This window comes from Liolophura sinensis, chromosome 13 (genome assembly GCF_032854445.1).
Source record: "Liolophura sinensis isolate JHLJ2023 chromosome 13, CUHK_Ljap_v2, whole genome shotgun sequence".
Taxonomy (NCBI): domain Eukaryota; kingdom Metazoa; phylum Mollusca; class Polyplacophora; order Chitonida; family Chitonidae; genus Liolophura; species Liolophura sinensis.
In genome coordinates this window covers 4,933,074-4,959,655 of record NC_088307.1, presented here as the reverse complement: position 1 = coordinate 4,959,655, position 26,582 = coordinate 4,933,074, and the positions used below count along the sequence as shown (strand labels likewise).

General features: G+C 38.9%; 2 protein-coding genes across 3 annotated transcripts in view; one reads left to right on the top strand and one right to left on the bottom strand.

Moving 5' to 3' along the window:
* Nucleotides 1–136: 136 nt before the first annotated feature.
* Nucleotides 137–23,519, bottom strand: LOC135480303 (death domain-associated protein 6-like). The gene is made up of 9 exons (XM_064760112.1): nucleotides 23,410–23,519; nucleotides 20,975–21,051; nucleotides 19,327–20,553; nucleotides 18,272–18,464; nucleotides 15,583–15,709; nucleotides 15,084–15,203; nucleotides 13,844–13,931; nucleotides 10,842–10,998; nucleotides 137–6,222 (listed from the first exon to the last, which is right to left on the bottom strand). The coding sequence occupies exons 2-9, from the start codon at nucleotides 20,996–20,998 to the stop codon at nucleotides 5,306–5,308; spliced, it is 2,853 nt and encodes a 950-aa protein (XP_064616182.1). The 5' UTR covers nucleotides 20,999–21,051; nucleotides 23,410–23,519; the 3' UTR covers nucleotides 137–5,305.
* A 2,354-nt stretch (nucleotides 23,520–25,873) lies between these two features.
* The window catches only part of LOC135480566 (formin-binding protein 1-like), a 56,086-nt gene continuing 55,377 nt past the window's right edge, over nucleotides 25,874–26,582 (top strand). For both annotated transcript variants that reach the window (XM_064760430.1, XM_064760429.1), the window contains exon 1: nucleotides 25,874–26,005. In XM_064760430.1, the coding sequence (XP_064616500.1) occupies nucleotides 25,982–26,005 (24 nt within the window). In that variant the 5' untranslated portion in view covers nucleotides 25,874–25,981. The remainder of the gene's footprint in view (nucleotides 26,006–26,582) is intronic.

Here is a 26,582-nt window from a genome sequence, read left to right as displayed (position 1 = left end):
CTGGGGTTGAACGCATACCTTGTGTATCGAAAGGGCTGGAGTCACATAGTTTACCACTAAGCCACATCTCCCTGTATGCAAGAAGTTAGACCCTCATCCATGGTCAAATAAATGTACATCAGTCAATGAGTATGTGCCAATCTTAATTTATTCAGCTAATAATTTACAATTTGCACGTTTATTTCATGACAGCACTTAAACCAGCACAGAAGTTCAATTCTCAAATCACTCATGAAGACATTGGTACATAAGTACCAGGACCTGTGTGCATCCCTCTCACAGTCTCTAGAAAAAAAAGAGGTAAAGAAGGTCAAAGATTCCAAAACTTTTAGGGAGCAAGATCTTAAGACCAGCAAACTGCATTGTTTTGTCAAACTGTTCTGGAGTAGGGTATTATGGTCACACTCTGGGAAATGGTTCTGTCCCAATGGTTAAATGAAATAGAAGACCATAGCAGGCTACTTGATTACCTGTCAACAACTTGTATCTTGTATACAGCTTAAGGTCAGAGAGTCAAGTTGTCCCCTCCACCAAAACAAAAACAGGATTTTATATGAATGAAAATATTCAGACTATGCATATCCCACACTAATAACATATGAAAAACTCGTGCATGAAGCTACTTTGTTTTCAAATTTGATCTAAAGGGCTACAAAATGAAGTACAAAAGTTTATCAACTCTCAAAAATCTTTGGAGCAGTAATTGCACAAAAGCCAATAAACAATTGTTAAATATGAAAACTAAGACATAAATCAGACTGCTTTGTTAACCTGATTTGCAGTTTATACATCAAGTAAACCTGCACACAAAATGTCAGCCAATTAAAATGTTTTGTCAATTCATTAGTATAATAACATTCAAACAAAACATACATCAACAGCTGATGTCCTGTACAAAATTTCTACTTGCGTAGGCCAGCATCCAATAAGTACTAACATGACGCGAGAAACAAAGAAAAAAAAGTCCTCGCGTGAAAGTTGAACAATTGCACATGAAACAATTCAAGATAATTAGAAGAGTACATCTGATGTACAGATTAACAATAAATGGTTCACATCTACAATGCAGGGTTTTTCAGATGCTATATTACAACAGAGTGACCTCCCTTTGGGACATGACGTCATGTTACAGTCAACCAGTTTTAATGTCTGGCCATATATAGAGTATGTATATGGAAAATTAATCAACCGGGATAAGATTAATCTTTTGAATTATATTCTTGGGTAGATTAGGAAGTCAAATGGTTGAGAAATAATGATAATCTCGTAGCTTCACTTAAACCTGAATACTCCCATGTTACAAGACGGGCAAGTAAAGAAGCGACGTCATTTTGTACAGGCATGTCACTGTGTTGTAATCATGTGACTAGAAAAACATGCGCTACATACGTGTAGGAATAAAGGATACAGCCTTCACACTGCATTTTGTATACAACGTAATTATTACAGCTATATTACATATGTTATACCTGTATACAGACAATTCAAAAATATAACCACACATATACATATAATACCCTATTTCTTCTAATTCTTGGAACACCTGGTCTGCTAATTTTAGCCAATATATATATATAATTGTAGCAGGAATATTTAGTTTCTTTTTTCTCACAGGGTTGGACCATCTAATGAACAACATACTCATATCTTTACTTTTCTAAAAGGCTGGTACGTGTATTATAAAAAAAATGTAATATTCTACTTTCAACGCTACTAATATCTGTCCCAAATTTCATCAGAATTAGGGTAGATCAAATATTGGTAGGAAATGCCAGATTTTACCTGGAATGAACTGAACTTGTCTTGAATTAAAGGACAGCCTGCTTTAATACTACGGAATGTAGCCTAATTCCTCCACCTTTTCGCACATGAAAGAACAACTTCCAGTGCAAATTTATTCAGGGCTCTGCAAAGAGTATAATTTTATATAAATTATACATTTATACACAAAAAAATACATCTAAAATATGCTTGAAAAAAAAAACACCCTGCAAACATGCAAAAAGGTTGAAGAATTACAGTAATGTAACCTACAATCATGGAAAGTCTTTACTGGACATACTGGTAACATGAAAGTTCATCGTACAATCTCGTTAACAAAATTCTCAATGTTCAGCATGTTGTTTTTCCCTAACCATGAGTCATTTCCATAATCTCAAGCTTAGTTCATTGAATTTAAAATTAGCTTTCCTCACCCTTGAGATAGAAAGGCCAGAAACTTTTTGATAACATGGTGTCACACCACAGCCTTCTGTAATACCTCACCTTGGTTTCACAACATGATTTATTTATTCATTTTAGATGTATTTACATATCCTGGAAAAGTAGCCAGCTGCCTGACAGAATTAAATAACGTAAAATAGAAGCATCGGTCATAGTACAGAAATAGAAGAATGTAGGCAGCTGGGAACAACATCTTCTAATTCCCTATTTCTTCTAATTTTAGGGACACCTGGGTCTGATCATTTTAGCCAATATATATTTAACTCTAGCAGGAATACTGAGTTTCTTTTTCTTCTAACCTGGTTAGACCATCTAATGAACAACATACTCATATCTTTACTTTTCCAAAAGGCTGGTAAAAAAAATGTAGTATTCTACTTTCAACACTACTAATATAATTAGAAGAATTACAGTAAGCCCCTGCATATCATGTGTATATACAAATACACACCTATAAATATATATACCAATATATTCATGTTCATGTGTTTTTATAATTTTAAATAAATTTCAAATAAATCCTAACTTCCGTAATTTTCAGTGATCCTTCCTCAGCGTTCACCACCTTTCCTAAATAAGACTCGTACAATAAAATGAAATAAAATGAAATACAATGTAATTTCAGAGTAATAATCAAACATGATTCACGTCATAGAGGTCAAGGTATTTGCAAAGTCTTTCCATTTAATACGTACTGTGCAGCAAATTGTAACTGTCCCATCTACTTCTGTTTATGTGCGCTGTTTGACCGCTGTACTGTACAAAATGAATGTACAGAAGACAGATTAAACAAAAAATCTTTATCTTGTTTACAATCTGGTCACTACCTTTCATAAATACCCCTTAGTTTGTATGAGCAAAAATTGTGGCCTACTTTACTACATGCACATAGCATTACATGTACCTAACTACCGTAGTGATGTAATTCCTCAAAATCTAGTTGCCATGGATTCCACTGCACATACGTGTAACAACCATAGTGACATAATTCATACAGTACTGGTTGCCATGGAAGTTCCACTGCACATACATGTAACAGCCATAGTGAAATAATTCATACAGTACTGGTTGCCATGGAAGTTCCACTGCACATACGTGTAACAACCATAGTGACATAATTCATACAGTGCTGGTTGCCATGGAAGTTCCACTGCACATACGTGTAACAGCCATAGTGAAATAATTCATTTAGTGCTGGTTGCCATGGAAATTACACTGCACATACGTGTAACAACCATAGTGATGTAATTCATACAGTACTGATTGCCATGGAAGTTCCACTGCACATACGTGTAACAGCCATAGTGATGTAATTCATACAGTGCTGGTTGTCATGGAAGTTTCACTGCACATACGTGTAACAACCATAGTAACTTAATTCATACAGTACTGATTGCCATGGAAGTTACAGTGTGCATAACTACCCTAGCAACATAATTCATACAGTACTGGTTGCCATGGAAAGTACATGTATGTGCACAAAATGCTATGTGCACTTTGCTAATTGGACCCCAGGTCTCTACAACTTTTCAAAATGACATTGCTCCAAGAGCCAAGTTTCACCCAAGTCTTGCAGAAGTCACAGTTTCTAGTTAAAGTACAGGTATATTAAATAAGTAATTACATGCATGTACATGTACACAAAACATTAAAGTTTACAGGGTGTTACAAAAATAGTGTTCACGTAATCTATGTCTTCATATATTCCCTGAATTTGTCCATTTTCAGATTTTGGTTTGATACCACATGAAGTACAGTGATGACTTATGTACATGTCACAAAGACGGCATTTCATGCCATACCGAGGTAGTGAAAACTTGTGCTTGTCAAGTCACCATCTTGACAGAATTTTCCATTCATTTTTTAGTTACTTTTAATGAGAAAAAAGTGTAAACTTGTTAGTCAACAGGAAGCTGCCATAACCTGGTAACTATGACAAACATGGATAAGGTTGTTAATCCTTTGGAAACAAGATGAACCTGTTAGCTGCTGGACAACAGGGTCAAAATTACAAATGGCATCTGGAAATGGAGTCAACCAAAACAAGATAATCTCGTTAGCTATGAGAAAATAGGGTAATGAGAAAATAGAGGGAGAATGTCAGCCATGAGTAGACAGGGTTAAGTTGTTAGCCATCAGAAATCAGGATGAAGGTGTTAGCCATCAGAAAATAGGGTGAAGTTGTCAGCTATCAGCAAATAGGGTTAAGTTATTACCCATCAGAAATAGGGTGAAGTTGTCAGCTATCAGCAAATAGGGTTAAGTTATTACCCATCAGAAATCAGAGTTACGATGTCAGCCTTCAGTAACCAGGGTGAATTTATTTATTTATTTGATTGGTGTTTTACGCTGTACTCACGAATACTTCACTTATACGACGGTCAGCATTATGGTGGATGGACACAGGGCAGAGCCCGGGGGAAACCCATGACCATCCACAGGTTGCTGGCAGACGAAAATAGGGTGAAGTAGTCAGCTATCAGCAAATAGGGTGAAGTAGTCAACTATCAGCAAATAGGGTCAAGTTGTTGGCCATCAGAAATAGGGTGAAGTAGTCAGCTATCAGAAATAGGGTGAAGTAGTCAGCTATCAGAAATAGGGTGAAGTTGTCAGCTATCTGCAAATAGGGTGAAGTAGTCAACTATCAGCAAATAGGGTAAAGCTGTTGGTCATCAGAAATAGGGTGAAGTAGTCAGCTATCAGCAAATAGGGTCACGTTGTTAGCCATGAGCAAATAGGGTCAAGTTGTTGGCCATCCGAAATCAGGGTGAACATGATAGGCATGAGAAAATGTGGTGAAATTATTAGCCTACAAAAGACGGGGTCAAGATGTGAGCCACAGGGCACATTTTCATGCCCTTTACTGCAAATTCTATTATGTGAATGTGTATTTTTGTCTCATACACAAATACTGCAGCAAGACAACACCAAACAGTGTGATTCTTTGTCTGCAAAGAAATTCTGTTCTAAGATGCTGATGTGACAGAGTCTGAATAACGATGAAAGCACAGTGTTATTGACGACTTTATAATACTGAAGTTCATGTGTATATGACACACTTGAAAGAAAAAGAAAAAAAAAATCAGTCACTATCCAATACAATGACCTCATCATCTGAATGTGAGTTCTGTCCCTTGCTGGGATCTCCTGTGCTGGAGGAAATAACTGGATCATCCACAGAGAAGGGGCTGGGCTCTGGTTGGATGCACACCACCTCTTCGCTGGGCCCGTATTGGGATGAAGTGCTGGGCCTGGGGCTGTGTGAGAGCTCAGAGTGGCTTCCTAGTGACAGTTTACTGCTCCTGGTAGGCACTGAACTGGATATATTCCCTTCTGAGCCAGAGTCATCATCATCATCAAGACATTCCACCGATCTCTTCTTCACAGGGAAACTTATTCTTTTTGGACTTTTACTTGGAGATTTTAAGCCCAGGGCCTTTCTCAAGAGGCTTTTCTGCGGAGTGAGTATGGAGAGCTTAGACTTTTTCAGCCTACGTTCTGGAGACTTGAACATCTCATTGGATGGATCCCCAGCCTCACTGTCACTGGTCTCCGTATTTTCAGTGGTTAAGGGAGAAAACTCTGACACACTTAACACGTCAGAATCATCAGCTACATCCAAATAAATAGAGTCGTCCAACACCAAAGTGGGACTGTCTTCATTGCATTTGTCATCTCCATCCTCCTCCTCATCATCCTCATCACCTATCTCAACTACATTGTCTATGGCCTGAATTCCATCACTTTCACTTTTAATCTCCAGTACAGCATCTTGACTGTCATCATCCTCTGTGTCAAGCTTCTCTTGGTGCATAGATTCTAGGACGGATGTGAAAGTCTTCGGCAATCTGTTGTCTTCGTTTTCACTGTCCTCATCTGATTGGGCATCATCTTCATCTTCATCTGTACTCAGCTCAATGACATCCTCCTCCTCGTTTCCTCCCATCTTCATTTCACATGAATTCTCTTGCTCCGGTTCACAAACTGTATCATTCAGGACTAAAATTCAAAGAGAACAAATCCTGTCAATGGCAATAATGATTATCTTACTTCTAGAATACTGAAAAACAAATCATTTAAAAGACCTTATTTACCCGATTTATTATTTAAAGAATTTTTCACTTACAAAATGGCAATCAGTGAAGGGTGGAGGCAAGAATTTGAAATCAGTCTCATTTCCAATTTTCTCCTATTTTCCCTATCTCTCCCAAGTTAATTTATTTCAGAACAGGTTGTCTCACAAAGACACCGAGACACTACACTGCCTAAACCTATGAGTGGAGGAAACCTTAAAGTACTTGGGGGTAAACCACCAACCTTTGGTAAGCTACTCATGAACTTTTCCACATGTGCGGTACAGATGTACACAATACATTGGTGGCAGACAAATGATCTTCAATTAGTGTTGAACAAACAGCCACTACTGTGCAGTCGACCATTTACTGAAAACCGAGTCCTCATGAAATGTGGGCCAGGTCTGGACTCACACTTGGTGTGTCACAGCAAATGAAGACCTTTATCAAACGTTTTTCATAATGTCTAAACATCAAGCTACACCCAATGTTATGTTGAGATTTTAATGATCAAGACATTCATACCATCACCCAGTGAAAAACAAGAGAACACCGGGAGCTCGCCTGACTGAGCAGTTCATAAAACTGCATAATGTTCAAGTCAGGTGATATGTTCAAATACTGACATCTAAACCAAAGTAAAGAAGGATGACACTGTCATACACAGATACTACTCTGTAATTAGACAGTGACTTACCAATAAACTATTATATTGTCACAAATATGACAATGTTTGTCGTAAACAAAAATATCACAGGGCAGTGACTTCCCATGTTAGAGTTCTAAATGGTTGCCGTGGTAAAAAGACGCCCTTTTGAGGAGTTCGTCCACAAACTGGCCGCAGTGGTCTTTCATGTACAAATCGCAAACTGCATTTGGCAATCCATGTTCTATGGGTGGCAACTGTAACACTGTGAATGGCTGAGCAAATGTTGAGCTATGTTAGTAAAAAAAAATTCTCGCATGGATTCTGAGCACCAACTCTCTGGAGTAGTCTCTGATATGGAGCCACAGCAGCCCTTTGGTTGGTGGAGCAAATAATCAGTTGAAAACAGTCACTGACTATGTGGATGGTTTAAACATTCCATCACCAAATAAAACTAAAACCAATAAAAAAAGTTCAACCTCCCAGCAGCAGGCGATTATAGAGGCACACACCATTCATGATACCTTAACCATGAGAGAGAGAAAAAAAAAACCCATAACTTTCTATTGGTGTATGTCGGGGCTAAAATACCCTTCAATCTATGCACGAGTGTCCACTGTGTAGGAGCTGAAAAAAACACCTTAACCTTCAATCTATGTATGAGTGCCCACTATACATGAGCTAAAAAAACACCTTAACCTTTAATCTATGTGTGAGTGCCCACTATACATGAGCTAAAAAAACACCTTAACCTTTAATCTATGTGTGAGTGCCCACTACACACGACCTTAAAAAATACCTTCACCTTCAATCTATGTATGAATGCCCACTATACATGAGCTAAAAAAAGAAAGGCTTAACCTTCAATCTATGCATGAATAACCTTTCATCTGAGTATGTACTTTCCAACACCATACCTTAGACAAAGGGAGCTAAAAAAAAGAAAGCTTATAACCTTCAATCCACGTATGAGAGCCTAATATACAGAAGCTAAAAAAAGCTTTACTATCCATCTGAGTATGTTCACTGACACACCACACCTTTAATAGATTAGGGAGTTATAAACAAAGCTTAGCTTTCAGGCCATATCTGAGCGCCCATTAAACAGAAGCTAAAAAAAAAAAAAAAAAGCTTAATCACACACTTACACAGACACTTTTTCCCTCTCTCAATATCTCACCTTACTTCATACTGGTGGGCTAAGAGCTAAATAGCAAATGGATACTGTTAAAATATTAACAAACTTTCAACAAACAAAAGCTTTAGCTCAGGCAATTTTTCCCTTTCCAGTTACGCCATAATTTGAAAATGCGTGGCTTGATGGTTAGTCCAGATCATACTGGTTTCCTCTCCGGTTGTGTGTGGGCAGCTCCGCCAGGAAGCTACAAATGTGTCTACAAATGGATTTCCTCTGGGCTTTGCCCCGTTTCCTCCCACCAGAAGGAAATATTCAATTCAAAGAACACCAATCAAATAAATAAATATGTTTGGATCAAGAGTTGACTGCTGGCTGACAACTGAGGGCAGTTTAAGTTTTCCTTATTTTGCCCGCTCACTTCCCTGTCAATGCCCTCCATTGCCTTCCATTATCATTGTCTCTCACAACCTCATACTATCTCAGGACACTTGGCAGCCAGCAGAGAGTCTGGTAGCGGAAAACATGCACAAAGCTTATAACACACAAGCTATGCTGACGCACACATGAATAATTTCTGAACAGTTTATTTGTTTTTAAAACCCAGTACATCCACTGCTAAGTTTTACATGATACACAAACAAAAGCTTCATCTTGACTCAATGTCTCAGCATTTTATTACGCCATCTTCAGAAATTAGGATCAAAATGAAGCATTTGCTTTTCGGAGTTACACTACTTATGTATTTTTTGTTTCTGCTGGTTTACAATGTTCTACGTGCACATTTACATCATACGTCTGTAAACCTATGGTAAATGCCCTATATGTATATTATGTAGTTTCACATCTTGGAACATGAAGGAATCATTTAAACAGACTGAGTTGCTGCCAAGATGACAAGCGAGAGTGATCTGCCCCTTGCATCCACACTGCCATTCAGCATGATAATTCAAACCACTGCAAAGTCACCAAACAGAAATGTATGTTGAAACAGTACAATCATAATTTGATCATCCACTCATCAACCAGAAATTCCCTCCATCAAATTAACCCATACAATCATTCATCTACAATTAATACACCAGTTTTTTTGTCAGGCTGACTGTTTGTGGGAAGGTCTGTCATGGATGGTCGTGGGTTTACCCCTGGCGCTACCCGGTTTCCACTGGCCGCCATCGTATAAGTGGAATATTCTTGAGTATGGCATAAAACACCAATCGAATAAATAAATAAATAAATTTAGTCACACAGACGGGACAGATATGCCTTGGGTAGGTTCGGTGGTTGTTTTTAATGCAACAAGTATAATGGCTGGAATGCAAAAATCCTCACAATTCTGCCTTTTATTGCTTGAATGCTTTGTTTATGTTTGAGGTCAATAGCTGACAATATTATCAGCAAGGATTGTGGCGGTGTACAGTAGTTATCAGTGTCTAGACCAGATCGCAGACTAATGGCCGTACGTCGACATACTCGCGCCAGCCAGCTTTACTCGCTGAGACAGTGGTGAAAACATTGTCTAAATACCATGATGAAACTAAGATGAATTAAGATGAAACTCTACTTCACAGCCTCACCAGGATTTGACAACGTTCGTAATTTACATATAACGTGCATTCTAAAATAGAGATGTACCTACTGTCTCTGTTGAGATTACATCTCTAACAGACTTAGGCGCCACACTTTATACAACAGTGACGTCAAAAGTGATGCTCATTCATTACATCACCTGATCTGTGATGACTACTTTTGTCTTATATATATATATATATATATATAAATATATTTACACACTTACGACTTGATTTTGCATAACAGAATTTACAGGGGATACAACAATAGTTATCGTGAGTTCTTCCCTGTGTTCTCGATGCTGGATGACCACAGGCATGAGCTGATATACAAGACTTTTATCATACCAGTCGATTAGACTGCAATGACATCTCTTTTCTCACATGCCGCAAGAAAAGCGGTGACCTGCTTTGCTTTTAACTCTACAGAAACAACATCACTTGAACAGTAATCTTGAATAACTTAATATTCAATAGCTAATACGTGAGTAAATAGTTCATATTTATTTTGGATGTTTTTGATTAATTCAGATGCAGGTAGTTGTTTGATTTTATTCTACTGATACAGATTCAGATTCAAGGAATCTGAAAATACTTATTAAATATCTGATACTCCTCTATCAACAATTATCCCCAAATTTTGAGGGAAGTCACTGATGCCATTGGTGATGGTGTCCATCTATACAGCCTTGTCTCGCTACTGTAGGATTACATAGAAAGGCGTGTGATCTCGAATGATATGATGTGCAGATTGTTTTGTTGTTTAACATATTATAATTTCAGGTTATTATCAACTGGTTCTTAGAATATCGTCCAGTCTTGTTCATTTCTCTATACCTTCCAATGTTATCTTTCACCTCGTCTGCTTGCCCCTGCCTCATGGGTGTGAAGTGCCAGGATGTACACAGTCTTGAACTGAGCAATATACATCATTGTATCTTGGCTTGTAGGCTACTTAACACAGCAGACAGAGCTTTTCACATATTCTCCACTACTTTGTGTTCTTCAAAGCAACCTAAATTCCACTCAAACAAATCATTCTGTCTTCCCCAACATGGCATAAGGTTTGAGTAACTACAACATACCACGATGAGATGCAAAACACTGAGACAAACTCACTACGAAACACAAAATTATGCTCAGCTATGCAAAATTTACAGAAATGTTTCACACAAACCACCTGTATCATATACCTTCATCAAGTTCTGGGACACACACTTCTTCTTCCTCTTCTTCCTCTTCATTGGTCGGTGAGCAGGACATCTCACGCTTCTCCTTTTCTGATTGGTCACCTTGTTCTTCTGGCTCCTCCTCTCGGTTGTACTGCTCATGTGCATATTTCAGGATCAGCTGCAAAAATCATCCACATGACTGACTGGTAGGTTGAATGTTGGGAGTTTAATGACAATAACACACTATACATTACACACTTATACATGTGTTGAGAAGGCTATATGGGGATTTAAATCCATTATCCTTCTCAACACACAGATAACAACATTGTCCCTACAGTATTTTATAAAACAGAAAGCCATTCTTACATATACATATAAAAAGCTGAGCTAAGAAAATCCATGCAGGTCACGTTGACAGGAGACAGGAGACAGCGCTTGTACAACAACATGTGATGGAATGCAGCCTTACATCAGTCTGTGCAGTAATTCAGTTTAGCAGGCCTTTAATTGGGCATCACAAAGAAAAAGGATGTCAGCTATGCAGTAATTCAGCTGCGCAGGGCTAAAATCACATATTCAAATAAATATATGTACGTGTGGGCGTAGTCTGCAGCTCTGACAAGTGTATGACAACATTTTCTCATCAGCCAATGGCAATCGAGAATCACAGATGATGTAGGGGCAATTACTTATTTGATTGGTGTTTTACACTGTACTTAGAATATGTCACTTATACCACCCGCCAGCAATATGGTGGGGCGAACACAAGTATACTACACTTGATCCAGAGCAGTTATTTTCATGGATGTGGGAAACACAAGCCAATATTGCCTGATAGACAGAGAGATAGGATTTATTTTTTTTTTATTTACTTGATTGGGGCTGTACACTGTATTCAAGAATATTTCACATGTATGACGATGGCAAGCATCATGGTGGGAGGAAACTGGGCAGAGCCTGGGGAAAACCCACGATCAACCACACGTTGCTGGCAGAAGCCAGCATGATCTGCACTTTAACTCACAGAAAAAGATAGGAATACTTGGACCCAAGTTGCTTACGTCTTGCAGAACGGAAAGAGACAGGAGTACTTGGACCTAAGTTGCTTACGTCTTGCAGAACGGAAAGAGACAGGAGTACTTGGACCTAAGTTGCTTACGTCTTGCAGGAGGGAAAGAGACGGGAGTACTTGGACCTAAGTTGCTTACGTCTTGCAGAACGGAAAGAGACAGGAGTACTTGGACCTAAGTTGCTTACGTCTTGCAGAACGGAAAGAGACAGGAGTACTTGGGCCTAAGTTGCTTACATCTTGCAGGAGGGAAAGAGACAGGAGTACTTGGACCTAAGCTGCTTAGGTCTTGCAGAACGGAAAGAGACAGGAGTACTTGGACCTAAGTTGCTTACGTCTTGCAGAACGGAAAGAGACGGGAGTGCTTGGACCTAAGTTGCTTACGTCTTGCAGAACGGAAAGAGACGGGAGTGCTTGGACCTAAGTTGCTTACGTCTTGCAGAACGGAAAGAGACGGGAGTATTTGGACCTAAGTTGCTTACGTCTTGCAGAACGGAAAGAAACGGGAGTACTTGAGCCTAAGTTGCTTACGTCTTGCAGAGCGGAAAGAGACAGGAGTACTTGGACCTAAGTTGCTTACGTCTTGCAGAACGGAAAGAAACGGGAGTACTTGAGCCTAAGTTGCTTACGTCTTGCAGAACGGAAAGAAACGGGAGTACTTGAGCCTAAGTTGCTTACGTCTTGCAGAGCGGAAAGAGACGGGAGTATTTGGACCTAAGTTGCTTACGTCTTGCAGAACGGAAAGAGACAGGAGTACTTGGACCTAAGTTGCTTACGTCTTGCAGAACGGAAAGAGACAGGAGTACTTGGACCTAAGTTGCTTACGTCTTGCAGAACGGAAAGAGACGGGAGTACTTGGACCTAAGTTGCTTACGTCTTGCAGAACGGAAAGAGACGGGAGTACTTGGACCTAAGTTGCTTACGTCTTGCAGAACGGAAAGAGACGGGAGTACTTGGACCTAAGTTGCTTACATCTTGCAGAACGGAAAGAGACGGGAGTACTTGGACCTAAGTTGCTTACGTCTTGCAGAACGGAAAGAGACGGGAGTATTTGGACCTAAGTTGCTTACGTCTTGCAGACGGAAAGAGACAGGAGTACTTGGACCTAAGTTGCTTTCGTCTTGCAGAACGGAAAGAGACAGGAGTACTTGGACCTAAGTTGCTTACGTCTTGCAGAACGGAAAGAGACAGGAGTATTTGGACCTAAGTTGCTTACGTCTTGCAGAACGGAAAGAGACGGGAGTACTTGGACCTAAGTTACTTACGTCTTGCAGAACGGAAAGAGACGGGAGTACTTGGACCTAAGTTGCTTACGTCTTGCAGAACGGAAAGAGACGGGAGTACTTGGACCTAAGTTGCTTACGTCTTGCAGAACGGAAAGAGACGGGAGTACTTGGACCTAAGTTGCTTACGTCTTGCAGAACGGAAAGAGACAGGAGTATTTGGACCTAAGTTGCTTACGTCTTGCAGAACGGAAAGAGACAGGAGTGCTTGGACCTAAGTTGCTTACGTCTTGCAGAACGGAAAGAGACAGGAGTATTTGGACCTAAGTTGCTTACGTCTTGCAGAACGGAAAGAGACAGGAGTACTTGGACCTAAGTTGCTTACGTCTTGCAGAACGGAAAGAGACAGGAGTATTTGGACCTAAGTTGCTTACGTCTTGCAGAAAGGAAAGAGACGGGAGAGCTTGGACCGAAGTCGCTTACGTCTTGCAGAACGGAAAGAGACAGGAGTACTTGGACCTAAGTTGCTTACGTCTTGCAGAAGGGAAAGAGACGGGAGAGCTTGGACCTAAGTTGCTTAGGTCTTGCAGAAGGGGAAGTGACGGGAGTACTTGGACCTAAGTTGCTTAGGTCTTGCAGAAGGGAAAGAGACGGGAGTACTTGGACCTAAGTTGCTTAGGTCTTGTTGAACGGAAAGAGACAGGAGTACTTGGACCTAAGTTGCTTACATCTTGCATTTTCTGTTTGCCCTCTGACAGATTATTCTCCAGTTTGGCCTTCAGTGCAGGGTCTCTCAGAGCTGGGTCATCGTTAGGGCTGAAAAATGGTCAAGTCATCATTTATTTACTGTAAATCTTCAACCTTTTGAAGGTACTTTTTTCCAATACTTTTTATGCATACATTAGAGTCATTTATTATGAAAATGACACTAAAATGATTTGTGTCAATAAAGACGCAAGTTTAATAAAACTGTGCAAATTAATTCTCTACACTCTATAGTTCTCTCAAAATGTTTCATAATATTAGTTGATGAGGCGGTTAAAAAGGTTGAAGAATTAGGGTATATCCTTGATTGGATGCTCCAAAATTCTCTGAAAAAAACAGTGTCATGGAAGGAGAAAACCAGGCAAAGTACATAGAAAACGAATGCCCTTCACTAAGCACGTGACAAACTTCTTGACCTACAGCCAGGGCCCAACTGGTAAGAGCTGGATTGGAAAACACAAGCTCCTACAATACTGGTAGTACATTAGTGAAATAGCTCAGAGATTGTTATGTAAATTTATCTCGCATCAGACAAAATACTCCCCTTCGGACATATATCTCATGCATTCCCGTATCCTGCAGACAACATCATGTGTATGCTGACTAGGATAGCTCCCTCTGTTAAGGTGTGAAAACAATGATCAAATCACTGAGCAATTCTCCTATAGATCGTCCTTTTAAGCTAAACTGAGGTCTTTTGCAGGATAAATTTGTTACATGACAACTCAATGACAGGATATGGGAATATATGGTGTTAGTAACCCTCATATCAAGGAAAGTTAACCTTGTGGGGCATGGATTCTATTATTACATTGTTAAGAAGCGATAGGATACAGAAATATATGGTGTCAGTAACCCTCACATCAAGGAAAGTTAACCTTGTGGGGCATGGATTCTATTATTACATTGTTAAGAAGCGATAGGATACAGAAATATATGGTGTCAGTAACGCTCATATCAAGGAAAGTTAACCTTGTGGGGCATGGATTCTATTATTACATGGTTACTCAGTGATAGGATACGGAAATATATGGTGTCAGTAACCCTCATATTGAGACATCACACCCCACCCAGTTGGCACTGTACTGACACTAGGTCAATCAGTCCTTTTTCCTTACCCATAGCTGGCACCGAGCAATGCAGCAACAAGTACCATTTTAAACGGGAATAATGAAAATGTGTTTCTGTCTAACCAGCCCTTACTTGGCATTGTCAGTCAGCCTGCAGCCGAAGGTGGTCACAAAATCTTCTCTGCGGCGCTCCTGAAGACGATTGCCCACATCCATGAAAGTATCTCTTGAAATCATTTCCACCATCTGCGAACTTCCATACAGCAAGCATGACCATTGTTAAAATTACCAGCTGATTCTCACTGTATTTCTTCGATCTTTTTCACATATTTGCAACATATTTATTTAAGCATATTCTGAGAGTATTATTCTGTGCAAGCTGAGAAAGTTATATCCTTTTTTTTTTAAAGGCTTCAAATTGGCCTGCCAAACCAATGCAGATTTGTTTACAAAATCTAATTAAAAAAGTGCATATAAAATCGCACTGGAAGTTGCTCTTTCTTATACAAAAAGGTTGAGTACAATTTGGCAGGAGCTAAATATTGAATTTATGTATGAAAAATGTTTAAATATTGATGCCGACATATATACTCAACATATATGAGTCAATTCACTAAAAACTGTAAACTCACGACAAATTGAGTTCTTTCCTCTTGTTGACTTTTATGATGATGTCTCTGATGTCATGGAAATCAGGAAACATTTTCTTCTTGTTGATAAACCGTTCGATCTTCTTGTTTATCTCTGGAAATCTGGTACCTACAAGGCAATGCAAAAACCAGATGATAAGGCTAAACCAACAAAACATACCAACGAAAGTCTTCAGAAATCTGGTACATACAAGGTGACAAAAAAACAACAACAACAACAGAATATTACTCAAGAATATTCACTTACACAACGGTGGCCAGCATTATGATGCGAAAAAACCGGGCAGAGCCCAGGGAAAACCTACGACCATCAGCAGGTTGCTAGACCTTCTCACATATGGCTGGGGAGGTAGCCAGCATGGGCTGAACTTGGACTTACAGTGAACGCACTGGTGAGAGGCTCCTGGGTCATTGGGTCGTGATAAAATAATAATGTCAATGCAACAACAACATAGCGCATGATATATAGGCCTACAAATAAATAATATATACATAAAAAAAAATCAACAGTAGAGCTCGAACAGCAAAGCAAAGAAATGAACGTCTCTTTTTACTGAGACTGATTGGATGTGGTAATTCTTAGAGCTCTGATGAAATTGGAACGATATTCCTTTTCTCTGGGATCAACCAGTAGTGTTCACACAATCAGCCTGTCATTCTCATACATCAATCTTAATGATTTCACTACTTGGATGACACATTTCATGTGGAGTTTCGACTTTAACATGCTTACCATTTGTACTGTCCATTGGAAATCTGTTTCTGGTTTATGAGCGTCTAAATCAATTATGGCCCAAGATTTCGTTTTGAAGTAGCAAGCTGCTGCCCAAAAGTAGGCCGATGTTTGATGATCCATCATCAGCTGGGGTCTAAATGTTCTGAGAGGGTATCTGAGTTTATTTTAGAGCCTACATGTATATGCACAAATCTAATTAGTAAATGAGCAAATAAGTAATGAAATTTTTTACTCGACTTCCGTTTTTCTTTCCCATAAACTGTATTCATGTACATGTCCACCTCTTATGTGGAGCCATCAATAATTTACAGCAAGAAACTGTGTCTTTGCAATAAAAGCAGCCATCACATTTCAGCAATTCAAAAGATCCAACTACAGTCCAAGAATGTGAGTGTATACAGTACTGTAAGCACTAAATGAACAAAGTTAACAATGAAACACTTTCTCATAAAACAATTCATTCACTGCACATCAGTCATTTCTGTCCAATTATCAGACTACAGCATCTTAAATCACAAAAACAGCTCCAAATGAAAATCAATTTCAGAGACCAAAAATGCAGACTAAGAGTTCTACCTATATCTTGTATGAATCAACAATGATATTAGACTAAAATCATGGACTTATCCTAATCCAAATGTGTGAATAACAGAGATATGTGTTAAACATGTACAATATTGGCAGGCCTAAAAGCTCTGCAGATACTTTGTTACTGTATCTGTTTTCTAAATAAGTGCGGCCAACCACAGCCCAATAAAGGAGACCAATAAAGGCCAGACCTTATCTTATTTGTCAATACAAAGCAGTCTGGTCAATCACTAATTGCCTGCAAAACAGCTTTATCACCAGAGATTATATATTACTCTTCAATACTTACGTACCTGTAATGTATTAAACTGAAAAGCTAAAGAACCCATGTCAGTGAGTGCATTTCAGTGAAGCACTTCATTTCAAAGGTCCTTGACACTAAGGATGGAGTCAATAGTGAAAAATAATTGCATATGATTTCGCACTGCACAGCACGAACAAATGATAATAAAAATGCCCAACACCATGGTTGTAATTTTAGACACTGCCAGAAAAGACAGGCTTCATACATCACAACTCAGAAAAAGTGCTATTCATAAACTTTTTCTCACTTGAATGTTTCGAAAAGTTAACAAAGCAGGAGAAGAACTAGCCTCATCCATTCTACCAGTGACTGATATGAACAGCACAAAGAACCACAATCTGAGTAAAAATTTAAGCACAGTTCATATGTATGTAAATAGTTCAGTGTACTGGTAAATTATTTATGTACATATTCAAAACAAAATATTTGAAGTGCATTATTGATAAAGTGAAGCGGAAAACTTGTAATGTAAGCACTACCAAGTCATATATTTGATCTCAGACATACATGTATATGTTTAATTCACCACTAGTCCCTACAATAAAGGCAACAGTCAGATTCCAACAAGTTGACAGATTAACAAATTACATAGGCTAAACATACTGCGAATTGTACTGTGTTTTTGTTGTTTTTTTGGTGGGGGGGAAGGGAGGGAAATATGCATTTCCCATACTGTAAACTCCAAAGGTAATCCACATAAACTGTCCAATGTTTTACCATCAGTGATCTTTTACAGCAACTAACCAGGACCAGTTTTGAAATGACACCCAGCTGTCGACTGACAATTAAGAGCAGTTTACTTTACTTTGCTGTGGATAAGCTTGATAAGATGGGAGTAGCCGGCGGTATGTGAACAAATACCTGCCTGAGCTCTGCCGGCTACCGGCTTGAAATGAAAACCCTGCATATGGATGTAGTCTAGGAGAAGATAACTCAATTAATCATACCACTGAGTTATCCTCCCTTGGACAACATCCCGATGGAACTATACCAATCTTTGTCCTGGGCCACAACTAAGTGCTGTTTCTTATTCTCTGGCCTACCTTCATACGTGAACCGCTGCTCCACTGGTCGACCTGTGGTTTTCCTCCTCCCTTTGAGCTCACACAACTTGTTCCAGACTTTGACGAACTTCTTCTCCAACCTGTCCTCGTATATGTAGCTAGAGTCCTCATCCTCAAGGTCATCCAATGACAACTCACGCTCTTTCACATTTTCTATCTCATTCCTCAATTTCTGAAAAACACATCCAAACATCTTAAATGAAATCATTGAAATGTCATGAACTGGTCATCTCAAGACTCATAAAAAAATGAGAACATCCTTAAGGGACAATGTACCTAGAACTACACTATCTCCTTGACTCTTTTTCTACGATTAATCGTTTTACGCCATTCTCAAGAATATTTCACCCATTCTATGGCAGACAGCATTATGATTGGAGGAAACTGGGCACAATCTGGAGAAAAGCCACAACCATCTGCAGTTATCTGATAGATCTTCCCATGCACAACAGAACATCAAGCCAGCATAAGCTGCTTAAACTCCCACCAATAGCCTTGACAAGAGGCTTCTGTGTCATTGTGCCGCACCACGAAGCCCTCACAGTACCATTTTCTTGCAAAATGTACACATATGAATAACAGTAGAATGAAGATAGCCTAATTCTTCAACCATTTCACATTTGACAGACCAACTTTCTGTGTAATTTATGCACATTTTTAATTTGATTTTGGAGACAAAACTACATTGCTTGGATGGGCCAGTTTCAGGGCTTCATAAAACAGATAAACAAAGAATACAGCCTTCAGAATATACTTGATTCAACACATTGCAAACATGTGGAAAGGTTGATGAATTATAGCACCGCCTGTGCACAAACTGTCTTATAGAGCACCTGTCTGGTGGTCACTTTATTTTACAAGGGCCTTACTGCACACCACTCCACCTCCACTGGACATGACATGCAGAGAAGGACTTAATTTTAATTATAGTCAGGACTGAAGGGCAAATCAGCTGTGACGAAACTGATCAATAGTCAACTTCACTAAAAAAGGCCCTTGCTCATTTCAAACTCTTACAACTTGTGATCACTTACAGCCAGCAGAATTTCCAGTTTTCTTATGTGTTTCTCACTGACCAATGTTTTTTTATCATCAACACCTGATGCAGAATCCTGATCTTTGCCACTTGATGGTTTCACTGCTGCTTGCTTGTTAGGTGTTGATGGGACATCTGCACAGTTCTTCATATCATCAATGCCTGATTCAGAATCTTGATCTTTGCTGATTGGTGGTTCCACTTTCACTTTCTCTTTAGATGTTGAGGCTGACTCAGACAAGGCATTTGTACATTTTGTTTTTTCAATGCCTGATGCAGATTCCTGGTCTTTTGCTCCCTTGCTAGATCTTGATGCAGGCTCTGATGAGGCATTTGCATATTTCTGTTTATCATCATCGTCTAATGTACACATAGCACCCTGTTCTATGCTGCTAGAAGGTTTCCCTAATGTTTTCTCCTCAGACGCTGAAGCCGTCTCAGGGGGGACAACAGGACATTTAATAACGGACAAGGAGGTAGACACTGATTCTGCCTTTGCAGGCTGAGGATCTACACATTTAGGGACTAACTGTAAAGTACTTAAAACAGCAGCTTGTGGTGAACGATGGCACTCACTGTCATCTTCCATAATGACCACTGTGCTTTTAGCCTCTTCCTGAACAGCGGGTTCAGGATTGATAGCATTAGCACTCTTGTCGACTTCAGAGTTTGTCACATTCTCAGAGGTTGAGCCATATTCTAAAATAATGCAGTTTTTGTCCGACACTGCCCCATCCCTGACCAGTTTAGGTTTTCTGGCAGGGCTGACCGAAGGAGAACAAGTGCTGGACACTTCCTGGTTGTAAGGAGAATCGACATTGCTCTCAATGACAATCCCATCATCAGGTAAATCTACCCTTGCATCCGATACATCTACTTCCTTGCCATAGTTTGCCTTTTTCTTCGGTAACTCCCCTGAGTCTGAACCAGAGCTTTTTTCGCGATCTCTCTTCTTACGTTTATGTTTGCTATTGGCCTTACTTCTGCCGTCTCTCTTGGAAGAATCTTTTACATGGGCCTTTAACTCGCACACAAAGTCCATAATATGGACGTACACCCTCTGCTTGTCATTGCTGATAGCTGACCTCGTAGACTGGATTAGCCGTTTAAAGTCTGATGATTTTCTAAAACTCTCATCACAGTTGTTGAATATTTGTTTACAATGTTTCACGAGCCTATCACATTCTTTGAGATCTGTTATCAAAGGCTTCAAAAAGACCAGGAACTGTAACACAGAACAGACATACATACGTACATAGAGGTACTCTGTATACATTCAGATGAAATACACCCAAATTACTCCACTAAATAATCTCCCTTATCAAAACTTAGATATTCCAGTTTTTCCTACATGGAGTCACCATAAAAACCTCAATTTTAGAAAAAATGTGCCCTCACTGGTATTGTATTTGCCCTCCTTATCAGCCAAACTCTGGCTTACACCATTGAAATTCACACAGTGGCACTGTGGAATGGATTTTAACTTCTACTAATTATTCCCCAAACTAGCTTGGCAAGCGGATAATACATCTACGCGTCAAACTGACGAGATGTTACTGTATCCCGACTGAAAAATTAATTTTCGACCACTGGTGAAACTAATACTCCTCGCCATGGTTTGTTCATGTCCACACAAAAAAACATACCTCATCCAAGAGCAAAGCAGACATGCTGGCGGACTGTTACTTCAGGCCTTTTCATTGGTCATTGATGCTCCACATCTCTATATGTACAAAACAAATAATAATGGTTAGGCAACTAAAACTAAAACTAAATGCCATGCTCAAGAGTTGTTCACTTACAGCTCATAATTACAGCTCATCTTACTGCAAAGAACAAACTATTTCATACTTATGAAAAAAATTCTATCTTGGTGAACGTTTTCTAAACAGTTCCTCTCTCTCCTCCTCCATCCACAGTGCAGAATATCTACAAAGACACTCAGATATAATGCTTCAGGAAATATTTGACTACGTCAGGGGTGTAATAGGAGAGCTTATTATGTGACTTAAAATGTACCATGGATGAGTAAAGATTAGGAAGCCATTCTCACACATGAAGAAAATAGGATATTCATTGTATCTTGTCAATTTAATAATCCATCAGACATTTTGATTTAATCAAAGCTCAATGCTTAAAGAACTGAAATCCAAATTTACAGTAATTAATATGCTCACAGAGCATCAGCGATCACTGTGCTTTATATAAAGCTTCAGGCCAATACACAATACTTTTTCAGATACCAATCCTAACATTTTATTTAACAGTGAATCTAATACACAATACACTAAGCCAGGAATTCAGTCATTTACAGTGTTTAATTAAACACACTCAATCAACAATGGAATACACGCCCCTCCCCCCACCTTTTGAGACACCACAACTTTTTGTTTAACAGTGATTCCAATAAACTAAACAAAAAGACAGGAATTTAGTAATTTGGGGTATTTACTATGCACACACGGAATCAATGATGGAATAGACACATCCCCACCCCCATCCGGTGCTATTTTCCTCTACATATATTCAAACCCTGAGCTCAACACATACAGTACTTTTTAAGATATCACCCCTAACATTCTGTTCAACAGTGATTCAACAAGTCTGGAATTAAGCAATTTACAGTACCTAATATGCACACATTCAATCAAAGATGGAATATCCCCCTCGCGCATCTGTACATGTGTGCAGTACATGGAGTACATTTAAACGTACCACTCGTAACATTTTGTTTAACACTGCTTTCACTATTACTTGCACGCCGGTGCTGATGCTCAGGTATGACATAAGCTACTCCTGTACTTTATACAGGCGAGCTAATAAAAAGGGCACAAGACACCCTTAGCTTAATGAGCTGAATAATCATTTCAGGAGTCTTGAGAGTTCATGCAAGCTTAGGTGAGGTAAGCTTAGGTTTTCGCAAACTAACTCGACTAAGGGCGGGATTTTGACCGACAGACCCGACTACATGGATGTGAAATGTATATTAAGTCCAGCAAATGCAATAAAAGCACAAAACGATTTGTCAGTGTCATTAAAGATTCAAGCTTCACAAAACTGTGCACATCATTTTCTCTGAACCCCATAGTTCTCTTAGAATGTTTCAAAATATTAGTTCCAGAGGCATTTTAGAGGTCTCAGGAATATACACAGAATTAGACGAGACAGCGTCTGGACTTCAGCAAACTACTGCCACTAAAAGGTGTCTATGTATATGACAGATGTATATTCAATCGAACGACTACTGTAAAACAACGTCTTTGACGATAGTTTATAAGTGACCCTCACCCATATCTGCGAGAACTTGCAAGAACTCTGAAATGTTGATTTGTGCTTATTGTCACGGCATCTTACCATTCTAATAAGACAAATCGCTAGAATGAAGCCTCCATATTAGACTAGCGGTCCATGAATTTTAATTTTGTACAATATCATTCAAAACTTTGGTTGAATTGTCCTATCTCTGCGAGACTAACACTTAACCTGAAATTACCTATATTCTTTTTTTTCATATTCTGACTAAAACTCGCATGGTCATGGCTTGCTGCTGTTCACCCCAGTAGGAGACAGAAAAATTTCAGAAATTATCATTATTAAGGGCCCTAACTTACCATTGTAAAGCCAAAGGCGTAACTAGACATGCCAGGGAGGACAGTAATCAAGTATTTCGGACATTTACGGAATTTTAAAGTTCAAAATGTTGTAACGTGGTAGAGTTATGTCAATTCACTGGAGAAACAGATTTCTACAATGAACATCTAAGGGGTTAATTGGCGAACAAAAGAATCGACCTAGTCTTTACAACGCCCTCTATCCTTACTTTCATATGACTTGCCCTATAGTTTTCCCAAATATTATGATTTCTAGCATTTCTAAACATCGGAGTACACTTAACTCATCCGTATTTTCTAGCGGTCTTCATTTTCATTTTCATTTCATGCGAATACTGGACACTTAATGATTGAACCTTGAATTCATAAAGACATCTGGCAACGTGTTTCATCGCGACAGAGGTTTTGGAAGAGTGCACTAAAACGACGAGATAGTAGTGACTTCATGTATATGTGCCTGCTGCACATACCTTTATAGATGATTGCTGAACAGTTTTCTATTTCTCACAGTTTTGTAGTTACGTCGATAATTCTTGTGAACATCTTGGCGCCAACACCAACAGCAGTAGCACAGTAATTTTCAATGTACCAGAAACTATGTAACAGACTCGTACATTTTTCGTAACACATTGACTCAACCAGAAGCACCAGAAGTCCATTACCCGGACGTAAGTGGACAATATATAATACGTCACTTACATGTGTGACTTTAAAGTACTTATGAAATCTAAAAATAAAAAAAGTTATAATAAATACAAAAATTAAGTTAATAAACTGATTAAAAGTACTAGGTAATTTTCCAAGTATGACGTTACAAATAATGCTTATCAAGTTGTGCGCTGAGTTTTAAAAAGCTCTTATAACAGAAAAAACAAAAAAGGCGATTAAGGCCTACCTATCTAATGTATATTCATGTTTTAATGTTGACTTTGGTAATATTATAGAATATTATGCCTTTGGCTCACGCTTGGTTTGTCCATGATGTTGATTTAGTGTTTCAACAGGTTCCATAATCAAGTATAACATTCTTGAATGTTATGGAATATCATCCATGTTTATTAAGTTTTCTTTTTGGTTCAAAAATATTGGCCGTATTTGAGACACAAGGCAGGTGCTTAGATACAGAAAACGTAAATGTGTGAGATGCATAGGCCTATAGGCCCTATATAGCTGAGCATAATTCAGTTCTGTAGAATTAAGCTAATGCCCCAAATTATCATGTATTCACTTATGAACTTGACAGTATGCATGAAGTTACTACAGAACACCATGTTACTAACATATTTAATGTACCCGTAATGATATAAGGACTTGCCGTATTATTTCCTGTTAAAATTTGTCAGTGCTGTATTGAAATTCTTATTTTCAGGGGAGGCAACTGTAATATATGTCCCAATCAGCAATTTTAACATAAGGGCTATTCCCCTTGATAGATACGCTGACTGATGTATATATAGTTAAAAAAAAAAAAAAAAAGCACAGCACCAAAGAAAAAAAACTAACCAGTATGGTGGCTTATAAGGGCCACAGTATGCCTCCAGTAATGCCAAGGGCGATGATGCAAAGAGGCGAAGTTGCGATGCAAAGGGGTGAAGTTGCGATGCAAAAGGGCAAAGTCGATGCAACTTTGCAACTTCACAGTGTAACTTCGCCCCATAACCTATATCAACTTTGTCACTATGCATCGTAACTTTGGATAATTGTTTCTTCGCCTCTTCCCAATGCAATTTCACCCCTTCACATCGTTATTTCGCTCCTTCGCATCGCAACTTGGCCCCTTCGCTTCATCGCCCTTACTATTACTGGACTCTTACTGTGGCCTTTCCCAGCCATCATAAACCAGGTATATTACATGATTTACTTCCTCCAGGTAATGTTTTTTTTTTTAAAAAGTGGAATATAAATACTAGGATAATTTCATAACACATCAGAATGGAATTGTCTGTGTAGGCCCTATTTGTCTTTCTCACTAAGCAGAATAATTTGTACACTGAATATATCAAAGTTGTCACTTAAGAAGAAATGGTCTGAGAGGAGTTTAACTGCAATTATAACTGGAATTTTCATATGTCCTAACATAAACAGAAAGAGAAAGAGAACATTTGACAAGATGTGTTTTAAGTTCAGATCATACAATTTATTTATTTAATTTGGGCTTTTTGTATTGGCACACTTAAGAATATTTCACTTGTTATACAACAGTATTATGGTACAATCAAGTTGGGGGAAACCAAACACAGCCTAAGGGTTATGATTTAATTATTTATTTATTTGATTGGTGTTTTATGCCGTACTCAAGAATATTTCATTTATACTATGGCGGCCAATGAACTCATCATTGCTGTATCCACAAGTTGCTGGCAGACCTTTCCACGTACGGCTGGGGAGGAATCCAGCCTCAGTTGGAACTGAACTCAGAGATCCTTGAAATCAAAAACTTCCCTGTCCAAGGCAGGTATTGAACTTGCATACATCTCAAACTTGTGTAGCATGTAAGTAATGGCAGGCTATCACATATACCACTTTCTGGGTACACCACAATTTTCACCACTGAATACTGACTAAGGCCTTAATGAGTTTCGAACCAGCGACCTCATCTGCTTAATGACTGTAATAAATGATCTACAGACCATCGAACACACTGGGAGTATTGGTGTTAATGTGTGATGGCCCCCAAGACCCCCCCCCTCCCCGTCCCTTCATTTCCCTTCTATGTTCTTCACTCATGTAAGTAGTTATTTGTGTTTACTTTCTGCATTAAACTCTATCATGTACAGAGTTGTGATAGATTATTTTGTCCTTAATGATGTCCTGTTCAATTATTGCGAAATATATAGACAACTTCACGCATTTTATGTGTCTTTTCTCTGCGCGTTTAGGACATCTCGTTCCTCGGCGAGATTTCGTGAGTCATTACGGTATTTGGCGGCCATACTGAATCTATAATGTTGTCGTTGTGCATGTAAAACGTCTATCTTCAAATTATTGTAGATCTATTCCTTATTTCAGGAAGTTGTTGGACTACTGATTACCGATGCAGTCATGAGTTGGGGAACCGAACTTTGGGTAAGTCTGAATTGAAATGTCTTTGTCTTTGAGAGTGAAATCACAAATGATCTTGAAATCAGGGCAGACGGCTCGTCTGTCGACTGCAATGCCCGTGTTATCCGGGGAATGATTTTACCGCGAGCCTATTTATCAATGCGGCAACCTGGAGCTTAATTCAGGATGGAACCAGGCATTGTGTTAGATTTTTGTGACAAGACAGGCATTGCCTTCAAACTAGATCATTATCTCTCGAGTTCATTTCAAGGGATACGATTTGGAGAAATGATATCACTATCATTTTTGGCCAACATCTTTTACATCTGATAGTGAATGAGTCATAACTGACAGTTTCCAAATAGCAAAGGCAAAGGGAAGATGAAGTTAAGGATGCCGGTCTGCCGTCCCACATGGTTTCTATCATTACTCCACATGACCTTAGCAACTGATGATGTATCTGACAGACTTAGTGCTTTCTTATTTCACCATTTTTAACCCTGCAGAATTGATGTACATTGCAAAACAGGCCTACATCTATTTGACATAAGGCTCACAGTCATTAGTAACTGTCTTTAGCGGTTAGCATTATTTGCAGATA